Genomic DNA, 21,448 nt, shown 5'->3' with positions numbered 1-21,448 from the left:
CGTCGCAATGTCGTGCTCCGAGGCCGTGATGCCGACGAGGGGTGCGTGCTTGAGTGCTTTGCTTTGCTGCGGGTGCAGTGTCGTCGGCCTCGTCTCGGTCGTGTCGTTGCTTGGCTCCTCGGTTGTGTGGCGATTACAGACCGAGGATACCAGCCAGCGAGGGTGGAGGCGGGGGAGTCGAGTTGCCCCACACGTGACCGGCGCCGGCTGCGACCGGGCACTTTCCCACGGTCGTCGCAATTCCAACAATGGCAGCGGCTGAAGATCACGAATGCGGCAGTGGAGCTCGGAATGTCGCCTTCGTGATGTCTCTGCGTAGATGCCGAACGACTGCAGACGAGATCCAGAAACGTGCACTGCCAGTGCTATTCTGCGCAGTGACGCAGAGGCGTGCGTGCCACCCAGCCACGGCACCGATCCGCCGCCCCTGCTGGTATCACGGATCTACGTTCTGCAGGTTTGGAATGTGCCACCCACTGACACCTCCTCCCGATCTCACACCGCGATAAAAGCACTAGAGTCGTCTCGGGATGCTGACGTTCTCCACTTACCCACTCACGCACTCACTCGCCACCATGAGCACCGCAGCACCAAGCAACACGCCGCCCCGGCCACCAATAACCACGCGCATCTCTGCGCGCTCTACGCGCTCCGCCACCACAACGGCCACAGCCACCTCGCCCACCTCGCCCACCTCGCCCCCGATACACGCGCACGACTGCACCTGCGCGATCGAGCACGACCGGCGGATCAGCTTCGAGCGGCGCCTGTCGCGCGAGAGCCTCGGCAAGGGCGCGACGCTGGCCGCGATCATGACTGGCCGAGCAGTCCGCAGCGTCGACTCGTCGCCCGTCATCGCGCCCGACGCCGTGTCGCCGCTCCGCGCGCGCGCGTACTCGCTCGGCCCGGCGGCCATCGTCGAAGAAGAGGCCGAGGGCAAGGTGTCTGCCGATGTCGACATCACGCAGCGCGCGGCGTCGGCGTCAACCGCCGGCATGTCCGAGAAGGCCAGCGAGCCAGACACCACGCCGCCGACGTCCCCGCCCACGAAACCCCGCGACCTCGAGGCCGCGCGCCCGGCCCACCCGCTCGACTACAAGCTCTCGCGCGAGTCGTGGGCCGACTGGTCGGCGCAGGACGTCGCGTCGACCGCCCTCGTCCCGGCCCTCGTGATGCAGGCCCTCGCGACGGGCCTGCTCGACGCGACGACCTACGCCGACTTCCACACGTTCGCGTCCAACCAGACGGGTAACGCCATCGTGCTCACCGTTGCGGCCGTCGGTGTGCTCCGCATCCAGGTCGTCCTCACGTCCGTGTCCCTCGCGTCCTTCCTCTTCTGCGCGTTCGTCTTCGGGCACATCGGCCTGTGGCTCGGCGTGCGCCGCCGCGCATGGCTCCTCCTGACGACGGCCATCCAGATGGTGTTCCTCATCGTCGCGGCCGTGCTGCTCTCGCCCTCCGGCCCGCCGGGCACGGCGCTCAAGGGCCCAGCGGAAGCGGCCACACTCGCCCTCTTCGCCGGCATGTCGGGCGCGCAGGTCGCCATGGCGCGCCAGAGTTCCTGCGCCGAGCTCCCCACGGCCCCCATGACGTCCACGTTCGTCGACTTTGTCGCCGACCAGTACCTCTTCGCGGCGTGGGGCGACCCCAAGGCCGGCCCGCGCAACCGCCGCATCTTCTACGTCCTCTCCATGCTCGGCGGCAGCTTCATCGGCGCGGTCATGCACCGCTGGACCGCGAGCTGGATCGTAGTCGCTGTCGCGGTTGGCCTCAAGGCCCTCGTCATGGTGCTCATCGCGTTCGCCCGCGCCGACACGTACAAGCCGAAGGAGTAGCGCGCCCATAGACTTGATAGACTAGAGTTGTAGACTAGGGTTTCTTCCTGGACATCAGTACACGTATACTAGGGTTAATCTTCACCATCAATCAGTACGGTTATAATTCCACGACCTTGAATGCAGAGTGATGACTATGGTGTTGTACAATGACAAAGTGGTGCGTGCTCCTCCTCAAGCTTACAGCGGCCCCTCCCACTCGGCGATGGTGTAGTCCCCCGTGGCCTCGCGCTCCTGCTTGAGCTTGCCCTCGAACAGCTCGGAGAGCCCGCGCTCCTCCTCGCCGCCCGCCTCGACGATGGAAATAACCCGCTGCGGGCGCTCGGGGACGTGCGTGCCCGCGCGGCCCAGCCGGCCCTCAACCACCGCGTAGAACGTGTCGCGCGCGCGCGCGCCCCCGAACCCGCGCTTCGCCTTGCTCAGCCGCGCCATGTCGAGCCCGTTGAGCAGGTATACGGTGTGCAGGTTGGCGAGGTGCAGGCCTGCCACGGCGTGCCGCGGCAAGATCAAAATCGGCGCGCCGGCGCCCCCGTCGCCCTGCGGCGGCACCGGCACACCGCCCGCAATCACCTCGGGGAGCAGCTCGGCGCTGCTTACCCCGAGCTTGCGCAGCTCCTTGGTCAGCTCGCGCCCGCTCGCGCCGTCGGGCGGCAGCGCAACGGCGTACGTGCCCTCCGGGGGCGGGCTCGTCGCGTGGAGCAGCGCGAGCGCTTCAACCAGCAGCGGGTGGAGGTTGCCGCTCGCGCTCGCGTTCGCGTTCGGCTTGCCCTTGCCCTTGGGCGCTGGCGCCGCCTCGGGCTCCGGGCCGCTGTGGTGGCCCTCCCCGAGGGGATGGAGCCGTCCGAGCGAGTCGACGACGAACGCATAGTGCTCTGGCTTGCTGACGGGCGGGAGGACGATCGCGCCGACGCCCGCCTCGTCGGCGATCGCGTCAAGCGAGTCGGTCACGGCGCGCTGGCGCTCCGTGGCCCCAGCAGTAAAGTTGAAGTCGACGACGCCGGCGTCCTTCATGATCCACCCGCGGCCATAGACGAACCGCCGCACGTCCGAGCCGAGCGTGGCGCTCGTCCAGACCGTGCGGATATCGCGCCGGTCCGAGTGGTCGAGCCACGCGGGGGCGCGGCCGCGCCTGGTAGCCTTGATGCCGAGGAGCGTGTTGAGCACCTCGACCACCGGCGGGGGGTGCACGTTGATCGGGTGCTTGGCCAGCCGGTGCCCGTCCGCGAACCGCCCCGGCACCGGGCCGAGCATCGTGTCCGGCTCGTCGAGGAAGATGTGCGTGAGGTTCGGCAATGGGGGCACCCCGGCGGCCAGGAACGCGCTCGGCGTCGCGACGATGACCTTGGCGTCCCAGTCGGGGTTGAGCCACTCGGGGTCGATGAGCGTGTACAGCCCCTTGCGCGGGCTGAACGCCTCGAGAAGGTCGGTAACCTGCTGCGCGAGGTGGGGCGAGGGGACGAGGATGAGCGCTTGGCGCTTGCTGTCCAATACCATCGAGAGCGCGGCGAGCGCGACGGCGAACGTCCTGGCGGTTAGTGTTGTCCCGCCACGCGACTCACTTGCCACGGCCCATGTAGTCGCGGAGGTAGACGTCGGACGTGTTCCTCCCCACGGCGAGCAGGAGGCCGCGCTGTGCCGGCGTCGGGCCGACAGCGGAGGGGTAGGCCGCGACGAGACGCTTCGCCACGGCTGGTGGGATGCCCGCGCGCTGCGGCGGTCAGATGGGTACTCGAGGGCTGGCTTACGATCCACGGCTCGGGGGAGGCAGACTCCGGTGCGGGTGATGGGGCCACAGAGTCGGATGAGGAGGCATCTGTGGCTGGCGCAGGCGCTTCGGGAGCTGCTGCCGCCTCGCCAGTCGAGTTCGCTGGTCGCGCGCCGTCGCTGTAATACGCGATCCGGAGACGGGGCAGGACAGCGACCCGGCTCGGCCCGGCAACACTCGCGAACTCGCGCGGCAAGGATGCGCGTATTGTCGACGGCGCGGCGCGTAGTGCCCTTGTCAAGAGTGAGCGGCTCGCCATGGTGATGGAATGCGGTGAGTTGCAACAACAAGCAGGCTTCACAAAGTCGATCGCAATGATTGATGTCCGAAATTTTGGCCCCGCGTCATGAACCCCAAGACAGTCTTGACGCCACTTGCCTCGCTCGCCACTCCAGCTGTTGTCTACTCTACATGCCATGCTCAACACTACAGGTTTGTGATTTATGGAGGTTTCGATGCCGTGGATGCTTTGATGTTATGTCTTGTTCTTCTTCTTCTGCTGTCTGCTTTGGTGTCCGATTCAAAGTCCCACCTTCCGCCTACGCCTGCCGTCCAGCGCCACCAAGAACAATCTTCTTGGCCTTCTTGCCGCCCTTCTTCTTCTTGCCGCCGCCGGTAGCGGGCTCGGCCTCGTCGAGCTGGTCAAACGCCAACGCCTCCTCGACTATCCGCATATTGTCCCGGTCGGTGCGTGTTTGCGGCGCGCTGGCAGTTGTGCGCGAGTGCACAGCCCACGCAAACGAGCCGGCTGCAACGGGCGACGTGCCGAGTTCCGGCGATCGCGACAAGGTCGTGTCCATGGACGCGGCGAGTGCAAGGGCCAGATCGCGGTCGGTGACTGCCCCGGGAGACGTAGGCGGGGCGAGCGCCGACGCCACTGTGTGCATCTCTGCAGGGCGCTTGGCACGCTCGGCTTCCTCCCAGCGCCGCTTGTCGCGGTCCTCCCGACGCGTGCGGTCGCGACGTTTGTTGCGACGAGCCTTGAGTGGCTGCTCGAACTGAGCAAGCGTCTCGGCTGAAACAATGCTGGAGAGGTCGGCCTCGACAAACACGACTTCGGTTCCGACAGGCAGGTGCGAGAGATACTTGCACCGCCTGCGGAGGTCGTCGTTGACTGTGGCCGAGTCGTAGCCCGTCGTTGTGAACGAGATCTGCGCCGGGAAGAGCGAGTAGGATTGGAAGTGGGCGAGGAGAATGCGAATGTCGAGGGGGTTGAGGAAGACGTTGGCGCCGAGAGACGACTGGTAGAAATAGTAGGACTGCGCCGGTGGTGTTGGCGGAGCGGCAGGCGCCGCACCACCTAGAGGCCTCCGTTTGTTGCGCTTGGCCGGCATGGGGTTGGGCTCAACAGTAACGTTGGCGGGAACATGTACCGTCGGGCCGGCGTAGTTTGCTCCGGCTGTCGCCGCGAGGAACTCGACCGGAACTTCGGCGTCGTCCTTGGCCTTCTGCTCCCTCGCTGCCTTCTCCCTCTCCCGCTCCTCACGCTCCCTCGCCCTGCGCTCCCGCTCGCGACGTCGCTGGCGTTCCAGCCTCTCGCCACCGACGGCCTCGCCCCACGCCTCGCGAGACTCGCGTTCGTTGTGTCGAACAAGCTCCGTCATGAGCTCAGCCCTGACCTTGCCGATCTGTCGCTCGACCTTGTCCTTGGCGCTCTTGACGAAAGAGCGGCCAAGGTCGTCGCCCGCGAGCATATCCCACTCGCCCTTGAGCTCCTCCAGCTCCCGCTGCAGCTCGCCCATCATATAGTCGGGCGACGCGAGCATGAAGCGCGAGTATGTGAGCACGTCAGGGAGGAAGTGCCAAGGCGCGGTGAGAGGCGGGATGGCGTCGGACGGCCAAGTCGCTGTCGGCGGGAGAGCCATGGTCGTCATCTGCGGCCGCTGAAGCAGACGCATGTGGATGCGGTGGCTCCCCGAGCGCGTCGCCGGCTCGCTGTCGATCAACCGCGCCTCTCGCGCAATCTCGCAGTCGGTCGCCGTGGTCGACGCCGACGAGCTCGCAGTCTCATCCGGCAGGTCCTCGCCCTCGGCCGCCTTGACCATCGTCTCGGCGTCCAAGTATCGCACGCTCTTGAGCATGCCCTCGTGAATCGTGTCGCCGCAAATGGGGCACGACGCCGACTTGGGCACGTCCGACAGCTGGATAAAGTGGAGAATGCACGGGAAGCAGAAGATCTGTCACACCTGTCAGCCATCTCGCCAACTCCCACCACGTACGTGTCCACACTTGGTCATGCGTCCAGCAACAGGCTTGCTCAAGCAGATGGGGCACGATCTGCCTTGCCGCTCTTCCTCCATCCTCTGGCGCCTTGCACTCGCGTCCTCGCCCTGGTCGCCGTTGTCCTCGTCCGCGTCGGTCGAGACATAGCCCTGCGCGATCGAGTAGCTCGAGAATGTAGGCACCAGAATCTGCAGAATGTTCGGCCAGTGAAGCGCAATGTCCGGGTCGGCAAAGTGCGCGCCGTAGCTGACGGCCTCGTTGGGCTTGAGGGCGAACCGGTAGCTGGCGTTGACAAACTTCTCGCGGGTGAGCACCGAGCCGCGCCACGCGTCGCCGCGCTTGCTGCGGCGCGGAGGGCCGGCGGGGCCGTGGCTGTGCCCGTGGTCGCCAGAGCGCGGGGGCAGCGAGAAACCGAGCCAAGCGGCCGGGTCGTCGCCGTCGTCCATGGCGAGTCCGGGCTTGTTCCCACCACCGCGCGGGTTGCCCTTTGACTTGTTGTTGCCCTGGCGGCGCGGCTGGGTGCCGCGGTTCTGTGCAGTCGCTGGCTGGAGAGCTTGCGAAGACATTGGTGTAAAAGTCGGCGATGGGGCAACGAGCGAGTCAAAGGTTGTGGTTGTCGGTGGTGGGCCGCCAGATCGGTGGTGTTTGGCGTCGGAGCCGAGGTGCGTTCGAGTACGCGTGGGTGGCAAAGGCAGAGCCTTAGTGTGCGTGACTCAGCCGGTGCAAAGTGAAGACGGGGGGTCAAGAAGGGGAGTGTCGATGGGGGGTCGGGGAGTTGCTTGGGGTAGTGGAGTTTAACCCTCTACCACCTCCTCTGGAAGAAGAAGAAGAAGAGAGAAGAGGGGTGGGTTGTTGGGGTCCGAGGTGATAAGGCTAGGCTGGGTCGGTGTGGGTGTTTGCGACGCGGGTCACACCGTCATCATCATACATTGCAAGCAAGCATCAAGCCAAGGAAGGTGAGCCTTGGGCGACGCGCCCCTCGACGCTCGGCCCCAACACCCAACACCCACCCACTCACTCCTACACACGTTCCATGGGATCAAATTATAATCCCGTCAATGCCACAATCAAACAACACACAGGCGGGTGGACTGGTCCGGTCGCCGGCGTGACGCACCTCAACCGGCTACAGAGCGCCCCCCCTCGGCCAGCTCGGCCAGCGGTGGAGGCCCACCAGGCGACCTGTCCATCCGACCATCCCGTCCACGTCGGTGGAGGGCGATCGACCAGCTGCCAACAACACCCACACACTCACTCCCCAGCAACAATGGCAGCATCAAACGACATTATCGGTGAGCGCGACCCCCGAGACACGCGCTGATCTCCAGGTTACGTCTACGCCGCGCTCGTCATCACCGGCGGCCTCATCGGCTTCATCAAGCGCGGCTCGACCATGAGCCTCGTTGCGGGCGGCTCGACGGGGCTGCTGGCTGGCTACGGCGCTTTGGTGAGCTTGTGTCCTGGGATGCAATGGGGCCCAGTTTAACACGACGCAGCGCGCAAGCCGCAACCCCAAGGACGTCTACGTCGCCCTCAGTGAGTCGCCTCAGCGCATTGCGCCCACTGACGCCCAGGCGTCGCTGTCCTCCTCACCGTGCTCATGGGCAGCCGGTTCGCGCGCTCGGGCAAGTTCATGCCCGCTGGACTGGGTGAGTGGTCGTGATGTGGCGTGGTAGATCATGCTGACATGGCAGTTGCGGTGAGGCCGAGTTGCCTGGACGCCGTTTCGAGGCATGCTGACCCCGCAGGCTCTGTCGCTCGCCCAGACGCTCCGCTACGGCGCGCGTCTGCGTGCATGAGTGGTGCTATTATTATAGCGAATGTACGCGTGGTGAAGTCCATGATCTGGGTGCGGTGCGGTGTGGCGGTGGCGTGGCGGGCCTGGGTCTACTCAAGCCCACTGCCACTGCTTATGGTTCCTCGCAGTGCGCCCGCACGCCTGATGCGCAGCTCGCAACTCACCTTCGACGCCCACAGAACGCGTCTGCCCACACTCTGGGTGTCATGAAAAGCTGCTTCTGCGCGTCATGAATCTGGCCGGTTGCTTGGCCGTCATGGTTCCGGCCGTCGGTCGCGTCGTTCTCTCCCTGACGCGGGTTGACGTCGCCTGTCAGAGTTTGTATCGGGTTTCAAGCCAGAGGGCGTGGGCACGATGAATAGCTTGCTTGGCCCCAGCCAGGCCCCGTGCCGTGTGTGCAGACTGTTCTCGGCGCAACGACGCTGCAGCAGCAGCTGCTGCTGCTCTGCCAGCGCGAGTGATGAATTAGGCACCAGTACAACGTCGCCGGCAAACTAGTGGTTCCCGCACGCTATTATGGCACTGGGATAGAGTGCTATAGTGGAGTAGGCCAAGCAAGCCAAAAGGCCTACAAGGCCCAGGGCGACGTTGTGAAGGCCGATGATCAGCTAGTTAGTTTGGCTTTTGTGGCCCCGTGATCCGCATCAAAAATCAACGAAGAGGTGACGTCGCCTTTCTCGAGATTTCCGCGCGCCGCGCCCGGCATTCCGCCCACTGCCTGCTGCTGGGCTGCTGGGCTACCACAGCAGAAGCCTTGTTGCTTGTCGACCTTCGGGCCCGAGTGAATGCTGACTGACTGACTAGCTGCAAGATGAAGAGGGCATGCATTCTCACCACCTTCTCATCTGTACTCTTCGCATCAAGAAGCAGCATTATCAGTCTCGACGACAACAAACAGCAATAACAACAACAACAACGGCATCACAACAAACGCCACTCACAACATGAAGCTCTCCACCCTCCTCCTCGTCGCGTCGGCCCTCGCCCCAGCCCTCGCCCTCACCAACAAGCAGCACCTGCGAGCGCTGTACGACGGCGTGACGGACGGCACCGTCTCGCGGGCCGAGCACGACGCATATGTCAGCCAGGCAGGCAACAGCGCCGACGTGCACTACACACATCTCACGCCGGCGGGCGAGGTCGTCGTCCACTGGCGCAACGGGTCGACGACGACCCTCGGACGCGCCGACCGCGCGTGGCTCGAGCTCGCCATCTCGAGCAGCGACGACAACGAGTACGACCCCGCGCGCGCATCCGCCGTCACCACCAAGCAGCACAAGCCGCCAGCGTTCGTCAAGCAGCGCAAGGCCCGCCTCCTCCCCCACCTCTTCGGCCAGCCGTGGTAGTGCTTGGTCATCACCACATCCATCACCTGGGAAACGAGCGAACGACTACGGACGGACCCGATTGCGACGACGGAACGATTTTAGCTGGCGTAATGCTTCCAGCCGGCTGCGAGGCAGTTGGTGATATCAGATTAGTTGCGTGTTGTGGATATGATGCATGTTGTGACTGGTAGGAGTATGACGGCCGGTGGGAGTCGTCGGCGCCACCAGCCAGCCAGACACCGAAAGCTCGGGCTGCCGAGGTCACCACCAAGCATGCTGCCTTCGCCGCCTTGTCGATCCCATCGCTATCACACCCTTGTCGATCCATAGCTCGCCGCACGCTGGCCGCATCGCCGCAGCTTTGGGCACGCCGCTGATATGGCTACGCAGTCGATTTTGCGACTTTGCCGTGGCGGCGGCGGCGGCCTACAGTATGATCCTGGCGCGCCTGGCGGGCAACGAAACAACAGTTGCCACTCAGGAACGCAGCAGTTATCCACCGTCTGCCCACCTCTCTACGCTGCCTGGCCTGCACTCAGGTACGACGTCATTTTGCCTTGCACAAGTCACTTTCATCGCATCCGCCAGCGTCCCATCTCTCCATTCTCTAGGCTGCACTCGCTGCACTCGCCCATAGCAGCAGCCATGGACGTCCTCACGCTCATCCTCAACCACGAGGGTGACGGCGGCAACGAGACGGATCCTCTCCCGGGCACGGGGCCTGCCGGTGCGTCGTCTGGTATCTTCCCTGCGCTCTGACTATCTGCTGACATGCCCCGCAGCCAAGTTTGCCGGTGAGCACAGAGCAGTAGCAGAGCACAGACTTACGGGCAGACGGCTGGTTCTCGACCCAGCTCCTCCTCTCCCTATCTATCGGCGTGCCGTCGTTCCTCCTCTTCTGCTTCCTCCGCACGCGATGGCAGCTGGTTTACATGCCGCGCACGCGGCTCAAGGGTGCGTGAGCGGCGAGAGCGCTGCGAGCTGACGGAAAGACTTCTCGCCAGCGACAGCCCACTGGCCCGACGTGCAGGGCACAGCTAATAGCTTCTTTGGCTGGATCGTGCCCACCATCCGCACGAGCGAGTATGTCGTCCTCCAGAGCGTCGGGCTGGACGCCGCGGTCGTGAGTGCACCGACGCGTGAGCGTTACTGACCCCAGCTCCTCGGCTTCTTCCGCATGGGGTTCTTCTTCTTTGCGACACTGACGGTGATTGCGGCATTCACGCTCATGCCGTACCACTACTATGTGAGTTGGGGCGTAGAGTGGCGCTGACGCGTAGCGTGGGGGGTCGCTGGATTGGGCTCCACCAGATTCCTCAGACAACTCAACACAGATGCTCTTCCCGATCGCGATCGGGAGGAACACGACAACTCCTTCCTTACCTGAGATTCTAGAGAGCCCGCAGACCATCGCAGTGCTCCAGCTCGTCTTCGCCTACCTCTTCACCTTCATCCTCCTCAGGTTCCTCCACAAGAACTATCATCACTTCGTGTCCTCGCGCCAGAGCTTCGCCCTCGAGCTCCTTCACTCAGTGTCCTCGAGGACGGTGATTGTTTCAGATGTTCCCAATCACCTTCGCGGGGACCGCGTCCTCGCCGAGTACTTTGAGGGCTGCGGGTGGGATGTCGAGTCCGTCAGCGTCTGCCGCGATGTCCAGCCCATCCGCGACGCGTTAGACCTGCGAACCGAGGCGCTCCTGCAGCTCGAGAGAGCGTGGGTCGCGTGGGTGGGTAACCCGGCCAAGGCTGTCGGCTACAGTCCCGACATCTACTCGAAGAATGGCCCAGCCGCTCACGAGCGCGAGACCGATGTGCCGACCGCAAATCTGATCTCCGGGTTTGAAGACCCCAACAACGGCGCTTCAGTTCCTGCGCCAGCGCCTGCCGATGACCCCGAGAGTCTTCGCCGCCGCTACGGCATCATCTCGACTGACCGCTCACCGCCCACCATTCGCCCACACCTGCTCTCCCCCAAAGTCGATGCCATCGAGTACTGGGAGAACAAGCTTTATGCCGCAGACGACATCGTCCGCAGCCTCCGCAAGACGGGCAAGTTTCCCGCCTCCCACGTCGCGTTCGTCACCTTTGAAGACGTTAAATCGGCGCAGGCGTCGTCCCAGGTGGTCCACTATCCCGTCCACTCAAAGGTCGTCACCAGCCTCGCCCCCGAGCCGCGAGACGTGCTCTGGAACAAGGTCAACATGGGCGCGACGGAGCGCCGCGTCCGCAGCCTCGTTATCATGGGTGCCATGACAGTGCTCCTGGTGTCCTGGGCTGGTAGGTGAATGTTCTTGGAAGGCTCTGACACCCAGTGCCACTCTACCCTCTGGCCAGTCTCCTCACCGACAAGGAGATTGCAAAGCGCCTGCCGTGGCTGTGGAAGATTATCAAGGACGACCACCCACGTCTCCACGCCTTGTTCACAAACTTCCTGCCGTCGCTCGTGTTCATCGGCTTCAACAGCTTGCTTCCCTTCCTCCTAGAGTGTGAGTCAAGGTGTCGTAGCTGAGCTGACATCGTAGGGCTCTGCTACCAGCAAGGATTCAGGTCGCGCAGCGCCACCGAGTACTCCTTGATCCGAAAGTAAGCCAGCTAGCGATTTCTCTCGAGCTGACCATCAGACACTTCCTGTTCCTCCTCATTCTCGTGATCTTTGTATTCATCTCGGCGTCGACCTACTGGGTCTTGCGCGAATGGGCCGAGTCGCCCTCGAAGGTAGGTGCAAAACGGTCACTTGAAGGCTCACCTCGCAGCTCCCGGAAAAGCTCGCCGACGCACTGAAGACTGCCACGGCCCGCTCCTTCATGGTCTCATACGTCATCCTTTACTCGCTTGGCCTGATGCCACTCCAGCTTCTCAACATCGGCCCACTCGTCAATCACACCTGGATGCGGCTCTGGGCCAAGACTCCTCGAGAGTTTGCCGAAGCCAATGCTCCGCCTCCCATCAACTACGGCTGGGTCTACCCCCAGGCTCTGCTCATTTTCACCATTACCCTCATTTACAGCATTGTGTCCCCACGCATCCTCATCTTTGGCACCATTTACTTTGGCATGGCTTGTAGGTGGAGAAATCCGAACTTTCACTGACCTGCACAGACCTTGTCTACAAGTACAAGCTCTTGTTTAGTGGGTCTGCTGTCCTATGAGCTGGCCTGAAAGCTGACACCCCAGTCTACTTCAAGCCGTTCGAGTCCAACGGCGAGGCCTGGAAGATCTCCTTTGATCGCCTACTATGGGCCCTCATCATCTTCCAGCTGTTCATGACGGGCCTGCTGTCTTTGGAGCAAAACTTTGTCCTCACCGGTCTCATGCTCCCTCTCATCTCCTTCACGCTGTGGTGGGGCTACACCATGTCGCGCGACTTTACGCCTCTGAGCAAGCACATCGCCCTCAGCAGCATCTGCGAAGTCGAGCGTGGCGATGGCACGCCTCTTGGAGGTGAGGGACCAACCTCGGCCTCACTCAGCGGCCTCAACCACAAGCGATACGCGGTCAACGATGACACGCTGTACGTCGCTCCCTCCGACAGGCGGACAAACTACTCGCAGCCTCCCATGAACAACTTTTACTGGGGCGTGCTCAACACTGGCAGAAGAAGATATGCCCACCCGGCGCTCAATGGCAAGCTCCCCACGCCATGGCTGCCTGAGAACGACCGCCCACCCGCCTTTGGTGACGGTGCTGCTGAGCGCCGTGGTGTCGTCCTCAGCCTCCGTCGTAGGCTTGGCCGTCGATTCCGCAAGCAGCGGAACGGCGCCGGCACTGAGGAGACGGATGACGGCAGGACGTCAAGGGAAACCACGCCCGGTTCTGTCAACGAAGACGACCCATGGGCTTCTCGCAGCTCGGGCGGTCAGTCGAGCTCTCAGCCACCGGCCCCAACGCGCCGTGACACCAGCAACGGGAGCGAGGCGTCGTCAACGCCGTCCAACCCCTGGGCTCGCGAGGCGACACCACCGCCAGCAGCCGCGCCTGCCGCCCCACCAAGCCCTCTCGACTACGACGTGGGCTCTGGTGTTATCGCGCTGGGTGACGAGCATGTCTGGCACGACCACTGCGACTCTGACGAGGAGGACACGCCGACCGATACCCCAGCACAGGTGCCAGAGAGTCCAGTGAGTGTGGTGGTGGTGGGCACAGCTGATCATCCCAGTCGACCTACTTCCACCGCCCGAACCGCCGCCGTTTGGCCTCGAATGCGACGCTGTCGCAGCAGTAGTAATTGTAGTTGCATGAAAGAAAGCAATCGTTTATGCATGTGCCGCAGTGACTTGTGACACCGGAGCCACTTGGGCGGAGTTTTTTATAATTCCGCCTGGCTGACCCGATCCTGGCCGCCAGGGGTCCGCCGTTCTCCGTCTTCGTTGAAGTCGACGACGACGAGAGCACCGTCCACAACAACCACTCTACAAAACCAGCAAACATGTCGGCCTGGCGCGAGTTTTTCAAGTGCGTGGGCGTGGCCACGCCGTCCGCGAGCGAAGCGAGCGGCGCGGCGCGGCGTGGCGGGGCTTTGAACCAGTGATGGGCGCTGACATGGACCCTTCGTCTCCTCCGGCAACCTCCTCGACATGACCACCTCGGCTCGTACTCGCATCGACTGAACGAACGCTGCCTTGCACGACCCCATCGGACCTTCTCACGCGCTCGCGCACACACCTCTCCCCGCCCCGTTCCTCGCGCCTCGCTACGCTCGGCGCTCGGCACACAGCTGGAACAAGTACACCCAGATCGCCTCGCGCGCCGTCCGCACCGCCCTCTCCGAGTCGGAGCGCGTCGCCGCCGAGAAGCGTGCCACTATCGGCGTGTGAGTCGCGAGCGCGAGCACGCGCAGCGTGCGAGCGAGTCGGAGGAGGATTGCAGGGAGAGTTGGGATGGGTTTAGCCGCGGGGTGCTACGCCGTGTCCTTGGCATGGCTTGCGCTTCGCTACTGCGCGGTGGTCGAGCACCTCGATACCTGCCTCTGCCGTTGCTGCAGAGCCGGCGAGGTGGTGCCGAGCGTGTGCGTGTGCCAGTGCAGCCACGCAGGCATCGCACCGCTCGTCGAGCACGTTGTCCCCGCGCGCATCCCGAACCCATCCCAGCCGCCCCCCTCGCCCATCCCACCCCCACCACGAACCCCCACTGACGCCCGCAGCAAGTACCAGGTCTGGGACAAGGGCGTCGCCGGCGAGTCGACCTACGTCGTGCCCCCCAAGGCTGGCGAGCATTAATAGCTGCCGCCTCGAGCACCATACTGCACGGATGAATTAGTAGAAGCATTGCGGGCCGAGCGGCCGGGCCGCCGAGCGAAGCGAGGCGAGACGGGGTGGGGCGGGCGAGCAGGCGAGCGAGAGCCCCGAGGTGACACGAGGCGGTCGAGCGAGTGAGAGAGCGTTTGGTTGTTCCGAGTCTCGTTGCGCAAGGCCGATCGATGCCTGTGGACCGGCGCGGCGCCGGCCCGATTGATGGTGGACACGATGCGTGTAGGCTGCCGAGGCGGTGGCAGCAGGCTCGGCGCTCAATGTTCTCGCTGCACCGACGAGAGCAGGGCAGCTAGCTACGAGGCAGAGCGAGGCTCCCAGCCACTGGAGCGTGTTATGATCTCGGCCGACCGCAGGGCGCAGCCAAGCCGTCGAGTCCAGCGCAGTCAGTCATGCCGGCTCCGACATCCGACACGCGCTTAAGTTGCCACGACGCTCTGAGGCCCACTCCCGTGCTCTCCGCTCCACTCGACGAGCGCAGCACGAGTCAACAGTGACCAGTGACGTAGCAACGGCGCGCGACACCGCGGCCACCGCGGTGGGTGCGTGGCCTGCCTGACCCACCCACCCACCCACGCCAACAGGGTCCGCCAGCCACACCCGGGCGAGCGGGAGGTGGTGGTGCAGGGGACGTGGCCGTGGGGTGTTGTGTCGCATCGAGCAAGCATCGTTTTGTCCACCAGCACCGGTGCACCATTGTGCTGTTGCATGCCCGAGTGCGACTTGCACTAGCAGCAGCGCTGCTGATCGGGGGTTGGAATGTGATGCTTTGGTGTGCGTGCGACAGTGCCAGTCTGGGGTGATCGCCGTGGCTGGTGGGTGGCTCACCGCAGCAGCGGCGGCGGCGGCGTGATTCCTCATCCATCACTCATCACTGTATTTGCTCCCGTCCCTCACCCTGGCCTGGCTGTTGTTACGGACCGCCCGCCCGCCTGGCCCCCCTTTGTCATCTGTCCGACAGTGCAGTGTCTGGACTGACTGACCCCCATCACTCGTCGTCTACTCGTCGTCGTCGTCTACCCAGCACATACAACACACACACACCACACACAACCCTTTCTTGTACACACCACACACAACCCTTTCTTGTACCAGCGGTGCTTGTACACCCAGCGCGCGCAACTTGCGCGACACCTTCCCTCCCCCTTCTTCTCTGAGCAGCAGCAGCAGCGTGCACACCACCACCACCACCACAGCGCACGCCGAAGCGAGCAGCCCGCCCACCCAGGCCACCCACCCCCAGCCAGCCCGCTCGCTTCTGCTCCGCCGCTCCTCCACCCCCCGCCGGCGCACCTTCCCCCCCCCCCTCTCTCCTCCCCTCACCCCCTCCCACCATGCACCGCTCGCGCCAGTGGCCGGCGTGCCCCCCCTCCCCGCCGGCAGGGAGCGCGTCGTCGCCAGCGACGATATGCACAAGCACCGACGTGCCGCCGCCGCCAATAGCCGCCTCCGCCGCCTCTGCCCCGCCCCACCAGGCCAATACCGCGCCATCCGCCCCCGCGCCCCCGCCGACCCCGCACACGGTCGCGCCCGTCACCATCCCCTCGCAGGCCCTCTCGCCGCCCACGCCGGCGCCGAGCCCCACCCCAACCGAACGCTGGACGTACGCCTCCATCAACGACCTGGCCGACGACGGCGCGAGCATCGACTCTGTCCCGCGCTTGGACCAGCAAGACATTGAAGTCGACATGCCGAGTGAGTCTAGTTTGTGGCTGCATGGCGTCGCGCTGCCTTGCCGCACCACCACCACCACCTTGCTAACGCCGCCTCCTTTGCTGCATGCACAGACCGCGGTACAGAGCTCCTCCAAGGATTCCGATGCCTCACCAAGGCAGAGCGCTTCGCATTCCTCAACTCGCTCATCGGCGAGCTCCAGCTCAACGAGGCGCTGGTTGTGTCGAGCAAGATCTCGCCACGACTCAAGCGTGACTTCCTCCGCGACCTTCCTGTCGAGCTCGCGCTTCACTGCGTGAGCTACCTCGATGACGCGCGTACTCTTGGCCGCGCCATGCGCGTGTCAAAGTACTGGAACGAACTCTTGCAGGACGAGCGTCTCTGGCGCGACATGTTCAAGCTCCAGCTCTACCGCCCCAACCTTCCTTTGTCCCAGGCTCCCCAGTCACCTCCACCTGCAGCTGGTGCCGAGACGGCACAGCCGCCCAATGCCCCTACCGCCGCGGCCGACGCGCCGATGCTCGCCCCTCAACGCGAGCGCCCCTCCTTCGGCCCTATCGCCAAGATTCGCAGGCCTCTCCTCCAGCCCCAGAGCTACCGCGAGCAGTTCCGCAACGCCTTCCTCACTGGTGAGCTGGGATGTGTTCCGCCTCAGCTGACAGTCAGAATCCAACTGGATCAAAGGAGGCCGCCTCCTCACCACCCATGCTTCCATCGGAGACAGCGTCGTCACCTCGCTCGTGGTCAACGACGAGCACATTGTCATCGGCATGGCCAACTCGAAGATTCACGTCTTTGACGCTGCGTCCGGCCACTTCCGCCAATCACTCATCGGTCACGACCTTGGTGTCTGGGCTCTTGTTCTTGTCTCTCCCCGTCGCACCGACCGCAGTCGCACCTACGACACTCCCCAGCGGTCCTCGTCGGACACTGGCGCCTCGCGCAGGGCATCCTTTACTGGCGCAACGCCACCAACTCGCTCCACCCCTGCCTTCCCTCCAACTCGTACCGCTTCAGACGACCACATGCGTTACCCGCGCCAGACCAAGCGCATGCGCTCGAGCGACGTCTGCGGATCGGCTGCAGGCTGGGGCGCCAAGGCGACCCTCGTGGTCAGTGGTGGTTGCGACCGCGACGTTCGCGTTTGGAACATTGCCACTGGCGAGTGCATCCACAAGCTCCGCGGTCACTCGTCGACCATTCGCTGTTTGAAGGTTCTCGATGGCCGTCCTATTGCCGTGTCCGGCTCGCGCGACTTTACTCTCCGCGTCTGGGACATTGACAGAGGACGCATGCTGCGTGTCCTTGAGGGCCACGAGCAGAGCGTGCGCTGCATCGAGGTTGCTGGCAACCAGGTCGTCAGCGGCAGCTACGACTACACGTGTCGCGTGAGTGGGACGGTGGTGATTATGGAAAGTGTTTACTGACTCCCCCAGCTTTGGGACATTGACACCGGCGAGTGCCTCCAGGTCTTCGAGGGCCACTACCACCAGATCTACGCCGTGGCGTTTGATGGCGAGCGCGTCGTATCGGGCTCGTTAGACTCGACTGTCCGCGTCTGGGACGCCGGCTCGGGCGAGTGCCTCGCCATCCTTCAAGGCCATACGTCGCTCGTCGGCCAGCTCCAGCTTTCCGGCGACCGTCTCATCACTGGCGGCTCGGACGGCCGCGTCATCGTCTTTGATCTTACCGACAACTCGTGCGTGCACCGGCTGTGTGCGCACGACAACTCTGTCACCTGCCTGCAGTTTGACGACCGCTTCATCGTCTCTGGCGGCAACGACGGCAGGGTGAAGCTGTGGGACATTCAGACCGGCACGCTCATCCGTGAGCTCACGCGCCCATGCGAGGCCGTGTGGCGCGTGTGCTTCCGCGACGACAAGTGTGCCATTCTCTGCCAGCGCAACGGCAAGACTGTTCTCGAGGTGATTGGGTTCCGCCCCGAGGACGACCTTCCTCCTCCAGAGCCACTGTCGCGCACCCCCGACTGGTGAGGAAGGCCAGTGAGGGCATACATTGCACGCGCCGGGGCGTCGTTTTTACCAGGGTTGTTTTGGTGTTACCCATACTTGTACAACTGTCACGTCACGATCCATACAATATGTCATGTTGTCCTTTGTTGCGGCTACGAGCTGGGTATGGTGTCGGTCCAGTGGTGTGACTGAGCGACTGCCTCACTCCCCAGGCACGCCACGTGCCAAGTTGGGATGAATTGTAAATAAATGTGATCCAACAAAAACACGCCACGACGGCGTGGCGCGCGGTGACCGGCCTGGGTGGGTGCGTGCAGTGTGTCGGTCGTCGGTCAGTCTCGACGTCGTCGTCGTCGTCAGCTGCTGCGTCCGGTGTATTGCTAGCAGTCAAGCTCGTCTCATCCATCTCCCTCCAAGTGCTTGCCCCGCCAACACCCAAAGCACGCAAAATGGACCCGACCAAGGCGCAGACCACGGCCGTGTTCAACCACCTCAAGGCCCAGAAGGCGAACAAGGTGGGTACGGTGGTCGTGTTGGTGTGGTGTTGGTGTGCTGGCATCTCGATCGACTACGACGTGGCGAGTGAGCGAGCAAGCGGTGGACGCAGCTGCGCTCGCCGATCTCGCACGACACAGACGCTGGCGACGCGACGCGACGCCCGGTGTGTCACGAGAAGAATTGCGAGATAGCTGGGCATTGCTCGTCGGCGTGTTACTAGCTGCGTCCTTGTCGTCACGTCACTTGCTTGACCAGCTCGCAACTCGACTCGCTCAACGTGCTCGCTCCGCTCGACGCCATGCTACCCACCCGCCCAACCCTCCCCTTCCTCATCCCGCTGACCCACCGCCCACAGCAATGCTTCGACTGCAGCGCAAAGAACCCCACCTGGACCTCGGTCACCTTCGGCATCTACCTCTGCCTCGACTGCTCGAGCGTGCACCGCAACTTGGGTGTACACATTTCGTTTGTCCGGTGAGTGTGCGCAGGTAGAGACGCAGCGCGCAGCGCTGCGGATCGGGAGTAGGGGAGAGGGGACTGTGACGGCTAGCGGCCGTCGCCCCGTGTCTGCCGTGTCACCCCGCACCGGCTCAGTGTTGCCGAACCCTCCCTAACCCCACCCCAGCTCGACCAACCTCGACTCGTGGTCGCTCCAGCAGCTCCGCACCCTCAAGGTCGGCGGCAACGGCGCCCTAGCCGAGTTCTTCCAGAAGCGCGGCGGCGCCAACCTCCTCCCGCCCGGCAACTCGGACGCGCGCGCACGCTACACGTCGCGCGTGGCCGGCCTGTACAAGGAGGAGCTGGCTCGCCGCGTGGCCGAGGACGCGCAGGCATACCCGCACGGCATCCACATCGAGGGGCTCGACCTGACGCCGATGGGCACGCGCTCGTCGACGCCAGCCCAAAACGACGACTTCTTCGAGTCGTGGGACAAGGCCGCGCCGACCCCCTCCCCGCGCCCGTCCAAGCCCGCGTCCCCTGCCCCTCCCCCCTCGATCGGCGTTGCACGCGCGTCGGCCACGCCCTCGCCCAAGCCCACTTCGCCCACCACCGCTGCCCCCCAGCCCCGCACGCTCTCGTCGTCGGCTTTGAGAACGGGTGCCGCAAGCGGCGGCGCCGCTGCCGCCCGCCCCATGCGCCTCGGCAAGGCGTCCAAGCTCGGTGCCAAGAAGGCGTCGACGTCGATCAACTTTGAGGAGGCCCAGCGCAAGGCCCAGGAGGAGGAGGAGCGCATCAAGCGCCTGGGATACGACAAGAAGAAGGAGGAGGAGGAGGCCGCGGCCCTCAAGGCCCGCGAGGAGGAGGAGCGCCGCAAGAACCAGGCGTCGGGCATCAACAACTCGCGCTCGGCTACACCGCTCAGCCAGACCCGCAAGGAGGAGAAGCCAGTGCCTGTCAAGCTTGGATTCGGACAGGTTGCGTCCAACGCGCCGCCCCCGTCGCAGTCCAAGGCGTGAGTGTTTTGTGCGGTGGTCATGATTGCCGAAGCGGAGTGTCTCGCGGCACCGGTCGGAACCCGGTGTCTAATCTGGTCTCGCTCGGCGACAAACGTCGCCGCTCGTCGCTACTCTGGGGTTAATCTTGCCCCGGCGCCGAGCGAGGAACCGCTTGTTTTGCGGCATCGGCGTCGCCTTCCACTGCGCACATTGATGAAACCCACGCGCTAACACCCGCAGCCGAGCATACGACCCTGCCGACGACATCACGACGGCCAAGGACCGCTTTGGCAGCCAGAAGGGCATCTCTTCCGACATGTACTTCCAGCGAGGCAACTATGACGCCAACGCGACGAGCGAGGCCAAGGGCCGCCTGCAGCAGTTCCAGGGCGCGACTGCCATTTCGTCCAACGCCTACTTTGGACGCGAGGACGAGGAGGAAGAGGCCGAGGGACTGGGCGGCGGCGAGGGCCTGCTGGGTATCGAGGGCAACGAGACGTACCAGAACCTCGAGCGCAACGCACGCGACATTGCCAGCCGCGTCATGGCGGACCCAAATGTGCAGAACCTCACCGACCAGATTCGTGCCGGTGCTCTCAAGGTGAGTTGTGGAGCGCGTGGCGTCGGCGACTGCTCGGAACGGCGCTAACACCCTCCAAGCTGTCCGACTACCTGTCGTCGCTCGAGTCGAGGTAAAGGGCTGGTAGCTTGCGTCGGACGCGGTCGCGCGCGCCGACGCGATCTCGCACGTAGGACGGACGGAGGTCGCGGTGCTAAACGCGTCTTTGGTACCGTTTCGAGTCACTCGGCACGGTGTCGCTTCCGCCACGGGCGGCGCTCACCCTGCCCATCTAACCCTTCTATCCCTAGCCCGTGTCCTCGGCCACACCACACCGATCCCGCTCTCTCTCTTACACTCTCGCTCTGTTGCCATGTGTTGTTTTGCCTCCCTGGCAGCATCTTAGGCGTGCATCCCTGTACTTTCCGTATGCCGTAGAAAGGAAATGACCACGCATGCCCTGTGAGGTGGAGTGGAGTGAAGAGGTGCGGCAGCGGCAGCGCCGGAGGTAGTGTTTGCCCGCAATGACGATGAGGCGGGGGGTGGGAGTGGTGTCTGAGACGGTAAAGAGAGTTTTGCCCGTGGCGCTACTTTTGCTCGACCGACTGACTCTACTGGCGTGACGCCGCACGCAAAAAAGGACTTAAGTGACGCCGGCTGGTCGGGTGCGACGACGGCGACGTTGGTGTTAGGCTAGGTGACGCCGCCGCGGGGTGGGCCCGCTGCTTGCTGACGGGGTGACGAGAGCAGGGCGAGCGACAAGGCAAGGGCGGCTGCACCACCGAGCCCTGGTGAGTGAGTGGGCCCTTCATCGTCGCAAAACAGAGTATCGCATGGGCGTGAATTGGGTGGAGGTGGCAGCATCGGCCTTTTGCGAGCGAGCGGGGCGGCGGGGCGGGGGATTGAGCGGACGCCGTCGTCGTGTGCCAGCTCGGTTCGGCAAGGACATGCATGCATGCTTACAGGCCAGTAAGGCAAACCTACCCTCATGCTCGCCTGACAGACAAGGGCAGCGCTATCGCCCCGGTCCCTCGCGATCCCTCGACTGCGCGCGGCAGTGCTTAATCTCACCTTGCGAATCTATTTACGTCGCGGTTCCTTAAGTTTGGCTCTG

General features: G+C 64.1%; 9 protein-coding genes across 9 annotated transcripts; 7 read left to right on the top strand and 2 right to left on the bottom strand.

The window, feature by feature from the left end:
• Positions 1-7: 7 nt before the first annotated feature.
• LOC62_04G006294 (uncharacterized protein) lies at positions 8-1,835 on the top strand (the record flags this gene model as incomplete). Its single annotated transcript, XM_062772856.1, has 2 exons — positions 8-41; positions 673-1,835. The coding sequence occupies 2 exons, from the start codon at positions 8-10 to the stop codon at positions 1,833-1,835; spliced, it is 1,197 nt and encodes a 398-aa protein (XP_062628840.1).
• Positions 1,836-1,935: 100 nt separating this feature from the next.
• LOC62_04G006293 (uncharacterized protein) lies at positions 1,936-3,876 on the bottom strand. Its single transcript, XM_062772855.1, has 3 exons — positions 3,581-3,876; positions 3,395-3,543; positions 1,936-3,360 (listed from the first exon to the last, which is right to left on the bottom strand). Exons 1-3 carry the CDS (start codon positions 3,857-3,859, stop codon positions 2,016-2,018), a joined length of 1,773 nt encoding a protein of 590 aa, XP_062628839.1. The 5' UTR covers positions 3,860-3,876; the 3' UTR covers positions 1,936-2,015.
• Positions 3,877-4,000: 124 nt separating this feature from the next.
• Positions 4,001-6,639, bottom strand: rnf10 (RING finger protein 10). The gene is made up of 2 exons (XM_062772854.1): positions 5,820-6,639; positions 4,001-5,777 (listed from the first exon to the last, which is right to left on the bottom strand). Exons 1-2 carry the CDS (start codon positions 6,387-6,389, stop codon positions 4,140-4,142), a joined length of 2,208 nt encoding a protein of 735 aa, XP_062628838.1. The 5' UTR covers positions 6,390-6,639; the 3' UTR covers positions 4,001-4,139.
• A 246-nt stretch (positions 6,640-6,885) lies between these two features.
• Positions 6,886-7,962, top strand: Tmem14a (Transmembrane protein 14A). The gene is made up of 6 exons (XM_062772853.1): positions 6,886-7,115; positions 7,152-7,270; positions 7,320-7,359; positions 7,398-7,472; positions 7,518-7,522; positions 7,572-7,962. The coding sequence occupies exons 1-6, from the start codon at positions 7,091-7,093 to the stop codon at positions 7,620-7,622; spliced, it is 315 nt and encodes a 104-aa protein (XP_062628837.1). The 5' UTR covers positions 6,886-7,090; the 3' UTR covers positions 7,623-7,962.
• Positions 7,963-8,565: 603 nt separating this feature from the next.
• LOC62_04G006290 (uncharacterized protein) lies at positions 8,566-8,967 on the top strand (the record flags this gene model as incomplete). The annotated part of the gene is made up of 1 exon (XM_062772852.1): positions 8,566-8,967. The coding sequence occupies one exon, from the start codon at positions 8,566-8,568 to the stop codon at positions 8,965-8,967; it is 402 nt and encodes a 133-aa protein (XP_062628836.1).
• A 627-nt stretch (positions 8,968-9,594) lies between these two features.
• Positions 9,595-13,230, top strand: CSC1 (Calcium permeable stress-gated cation channel 1; the record flags this gene model as incomplete). Its single annotated transcript, XM_062772851.1, has 13 exons — positions 9,595-9,628; positions 9,732-9,743; positions 9,784-9,903; positions 9,960-10,072; positions 10,109-10,195; positions 10,230-11,226; positions 11,262-11,435; positions 11,472-11,532; positions 11,571-11,664; positions 11,703-12,009; positions 12,048-12,077; positions 12,123-13,066; positions 13,105-13,230. 13 exons carry the CDS (start codon positions 9,595-9,597, stop codon positions 13,168-13,170), a joined length of 3,039 nt encoding a protein of 1,012 aa, XP_062628835.1. The 3' UTR covers positions 13,171-13,230.
• Positions 13,231-13,344: 114 nt separating this feature from the next.
• On the top strand, positions 13,345-14,215 carry LOC62_04G006288 (uncharacterized protein). Its single transcript, XM_062772850.1, has 3 exons — positions 13,345-13,400; positions 13,663-13,758; positions 14,089-14,215. Exons 1-3 carry the CDS (start codon positions 13,375-13,377, stop codon positions 14,162-14,164), a joined length of 198 nt encoding a protein of 65 aa, XP_062628834.1. The 5' UTR covers positions 13,345-13,374; the 3' UTR covers positions 14,165-14,215.
• A 1,292-nt stretch (positions 14,216-15,507) lies between these two features.
• Fbxw7 (F-box/WD repeat-containing protein 7) lies at positions 15,508-17,978 on the top strand. Its single transcript, XM_062772849.1, has 4 exons — positions 15,508-15,889; positions 15,982-16,497; positions 16,535-17,256; positions 17,305-17,978. Exons 1-4 carry the CDS (start codon positions 15,529-15,531, stop codon positions 17,860-17,862), a joined length of 2,157 nt encoding a protein of 718 aa, XP_062628833.1. The 5' UTR covers positions 15,508-15,528; the 3' UTR covers positions 17,863-17,978.
• Positions 17,979-18,230: 252 nt separating this feature from the next.
• On the top strand, positions 18,231-20,800 carry glo3 (ADP-ribosylation factor GTPase-activating protein glo3). Its single transcript, XM_062772848.1, has 5 exons — positions 18,231-18,356; positions 18,695-18,813; positions 18,965-19,792; positions 20,016-20,376; positions 20,436-20,800. Exons 1-5 carry the CDS (start codon positions 18,291-18,293, stop codon positions 20,469-20,471), a joined length of 1,410 nt encoding a protein of 469 aa, XP_062628832.1. The 5' UTR covers positions 18,231-18,290; the 3' UTR covers positions 20,472-20,800.
• Positions 20,801-21,448: the final 648 nt, after the last annotated feature.

Source organism: Vanrija pseudolonga, chromosome 4 (genome assembly GCF_020906515.1).
Source record: "Vanrija pseudolonga chromosome 4, complete sequence".
NCBI lineage: Eukaryota > Fungi > Basidiomycota > Tremellomycetes > Trichosporonales > Trichosporonaceae > Vanrija > Vanrija pseudolonga.
This window is presented reverse-complemented; position numbering and strand designations above follow the sequence as displayed.

Excerpts from the sequence above, each read along its gene's own strand:
- glo3 (XM_062772848.1), top strand. The coding sequence starts at position 18,291 with ATGGACCCGACCAAGGCGCAGACCACGGCCGTGTTCAACCACCTCAAG. Across the intron at positions 18,357-18,694 it reads AGGCCCAGAAGGCGAACAAG|CAATGCTTCGACTGCAGCGC; the intron begins GTGGGTACGGTG and ends CACCGCCCACAG. Across the intron at positions 18,814-18,964 it reads GTACACATTTCGTTTGTCCG|CTCGACCAACCTCGACTCGT; the intron begins GTGAGTGTGCGC and ends ACCCCACCCCAG.
- LOC62_04G006293 (XM_062772855.1), bottom strand. The coding sequence starts at position 3,859 with ATGGCGAGCCGCTCACTCTTGACAAGGGCACTACGCGCCGCGCCGTCG. Across the intron at positions 3,544-3,580 it reads CCTCCCCCGAGCCGTGGATC|CGCGCGGGCATCCCACCAGC; the intron begins GTAAGCCAGCCC and ends TGACCGCCGCAG. Across the intron at positions 3,361-3,394 it reads GACTACATGGGCCGTGGCAA|GACGTTCGCCGTCGCGCTCG; the intron begins GTGAGTCGCGTG and ends ACTAACCGCCAG.
- Tmem14a (XM_062772853.1), top strand. The coding sequence starts at position 7,091 with ATGGCAGCATCAAACGACATTATCG. Across the intron at positions 7,271-7,319 it reads TGGCTGGCTACGGCGCTTTG|CGCGCAAGCCGCAACCCCAA; the intron begins GTGAGCTTGTGT and ends AACACGACGCAG. Across the intron at positions 7,360-7,397 it reads GGACGTCTACGTCGCCCTCA|GCGTCGCTGTCCTCCTCACC; the intron begins GTGAGTCGCCTC and ends ACTGACGCCCAG.
- Fbxw7 (XM_062772849.1), top strand. The coding sequence starts at position 15,529 with ATGCACCGCTCGCGCCAGTGGCCGGCGTGCCCCCCCTCCCCGCCGGCA. Across the intron at positions 16,498-16,534 it reads CCGCAACGCCTTCCTCACTG|AATCCAACTGGATCAAAGGA; the intron begins GTGAGCTGGGAT and ends GCTGACAGTCAG. Across the intron at positions 17,257-17,304 it reads GCTACGACTACACGTGTCGC|CTTTGGGACATTGACACCGG; the intron begins GTGAGTGGGACG and ends TGACTCCCCCAG.
- rnf10 (XM_062772854.1), bottom strand. The coding sequence starts at position 6,389 with ATGTCTTCGCAAGCTCTCCAGCCAGCGACTGCACAGAACCGCGGCACC. Across the intron at positions 5,778-5,819 it reads GCATGACCAAGTGTGGACAC|ATCTTCTGCTTCCCGTGCAT; the intron begins GTACGTGGTGGG and ends CAGGTGTGACAG.
- LOC62_04G006288 (XM_062772850.1), top strand. The coding sequence starts at position 13,375 with ATGTCGGCCTGGCGCGAGTTTTTCAA. Across the intron at positions 13,401-13,662 it reads GCCTGGCGCGAGTTTTTCAA|CTGGAACAAGTACACCCAGA; the intron begins GTGCGTGGGCGT and ends CTCGGCACACAG. Across the intron at positions 13,759-14,088 it reads AAGCGTGCCACTATCGGCGT|CAAGTACCAGGTCTGGGACA; the intron begins GTGAGTCGCGAG and ends TGACGCCCGCAG.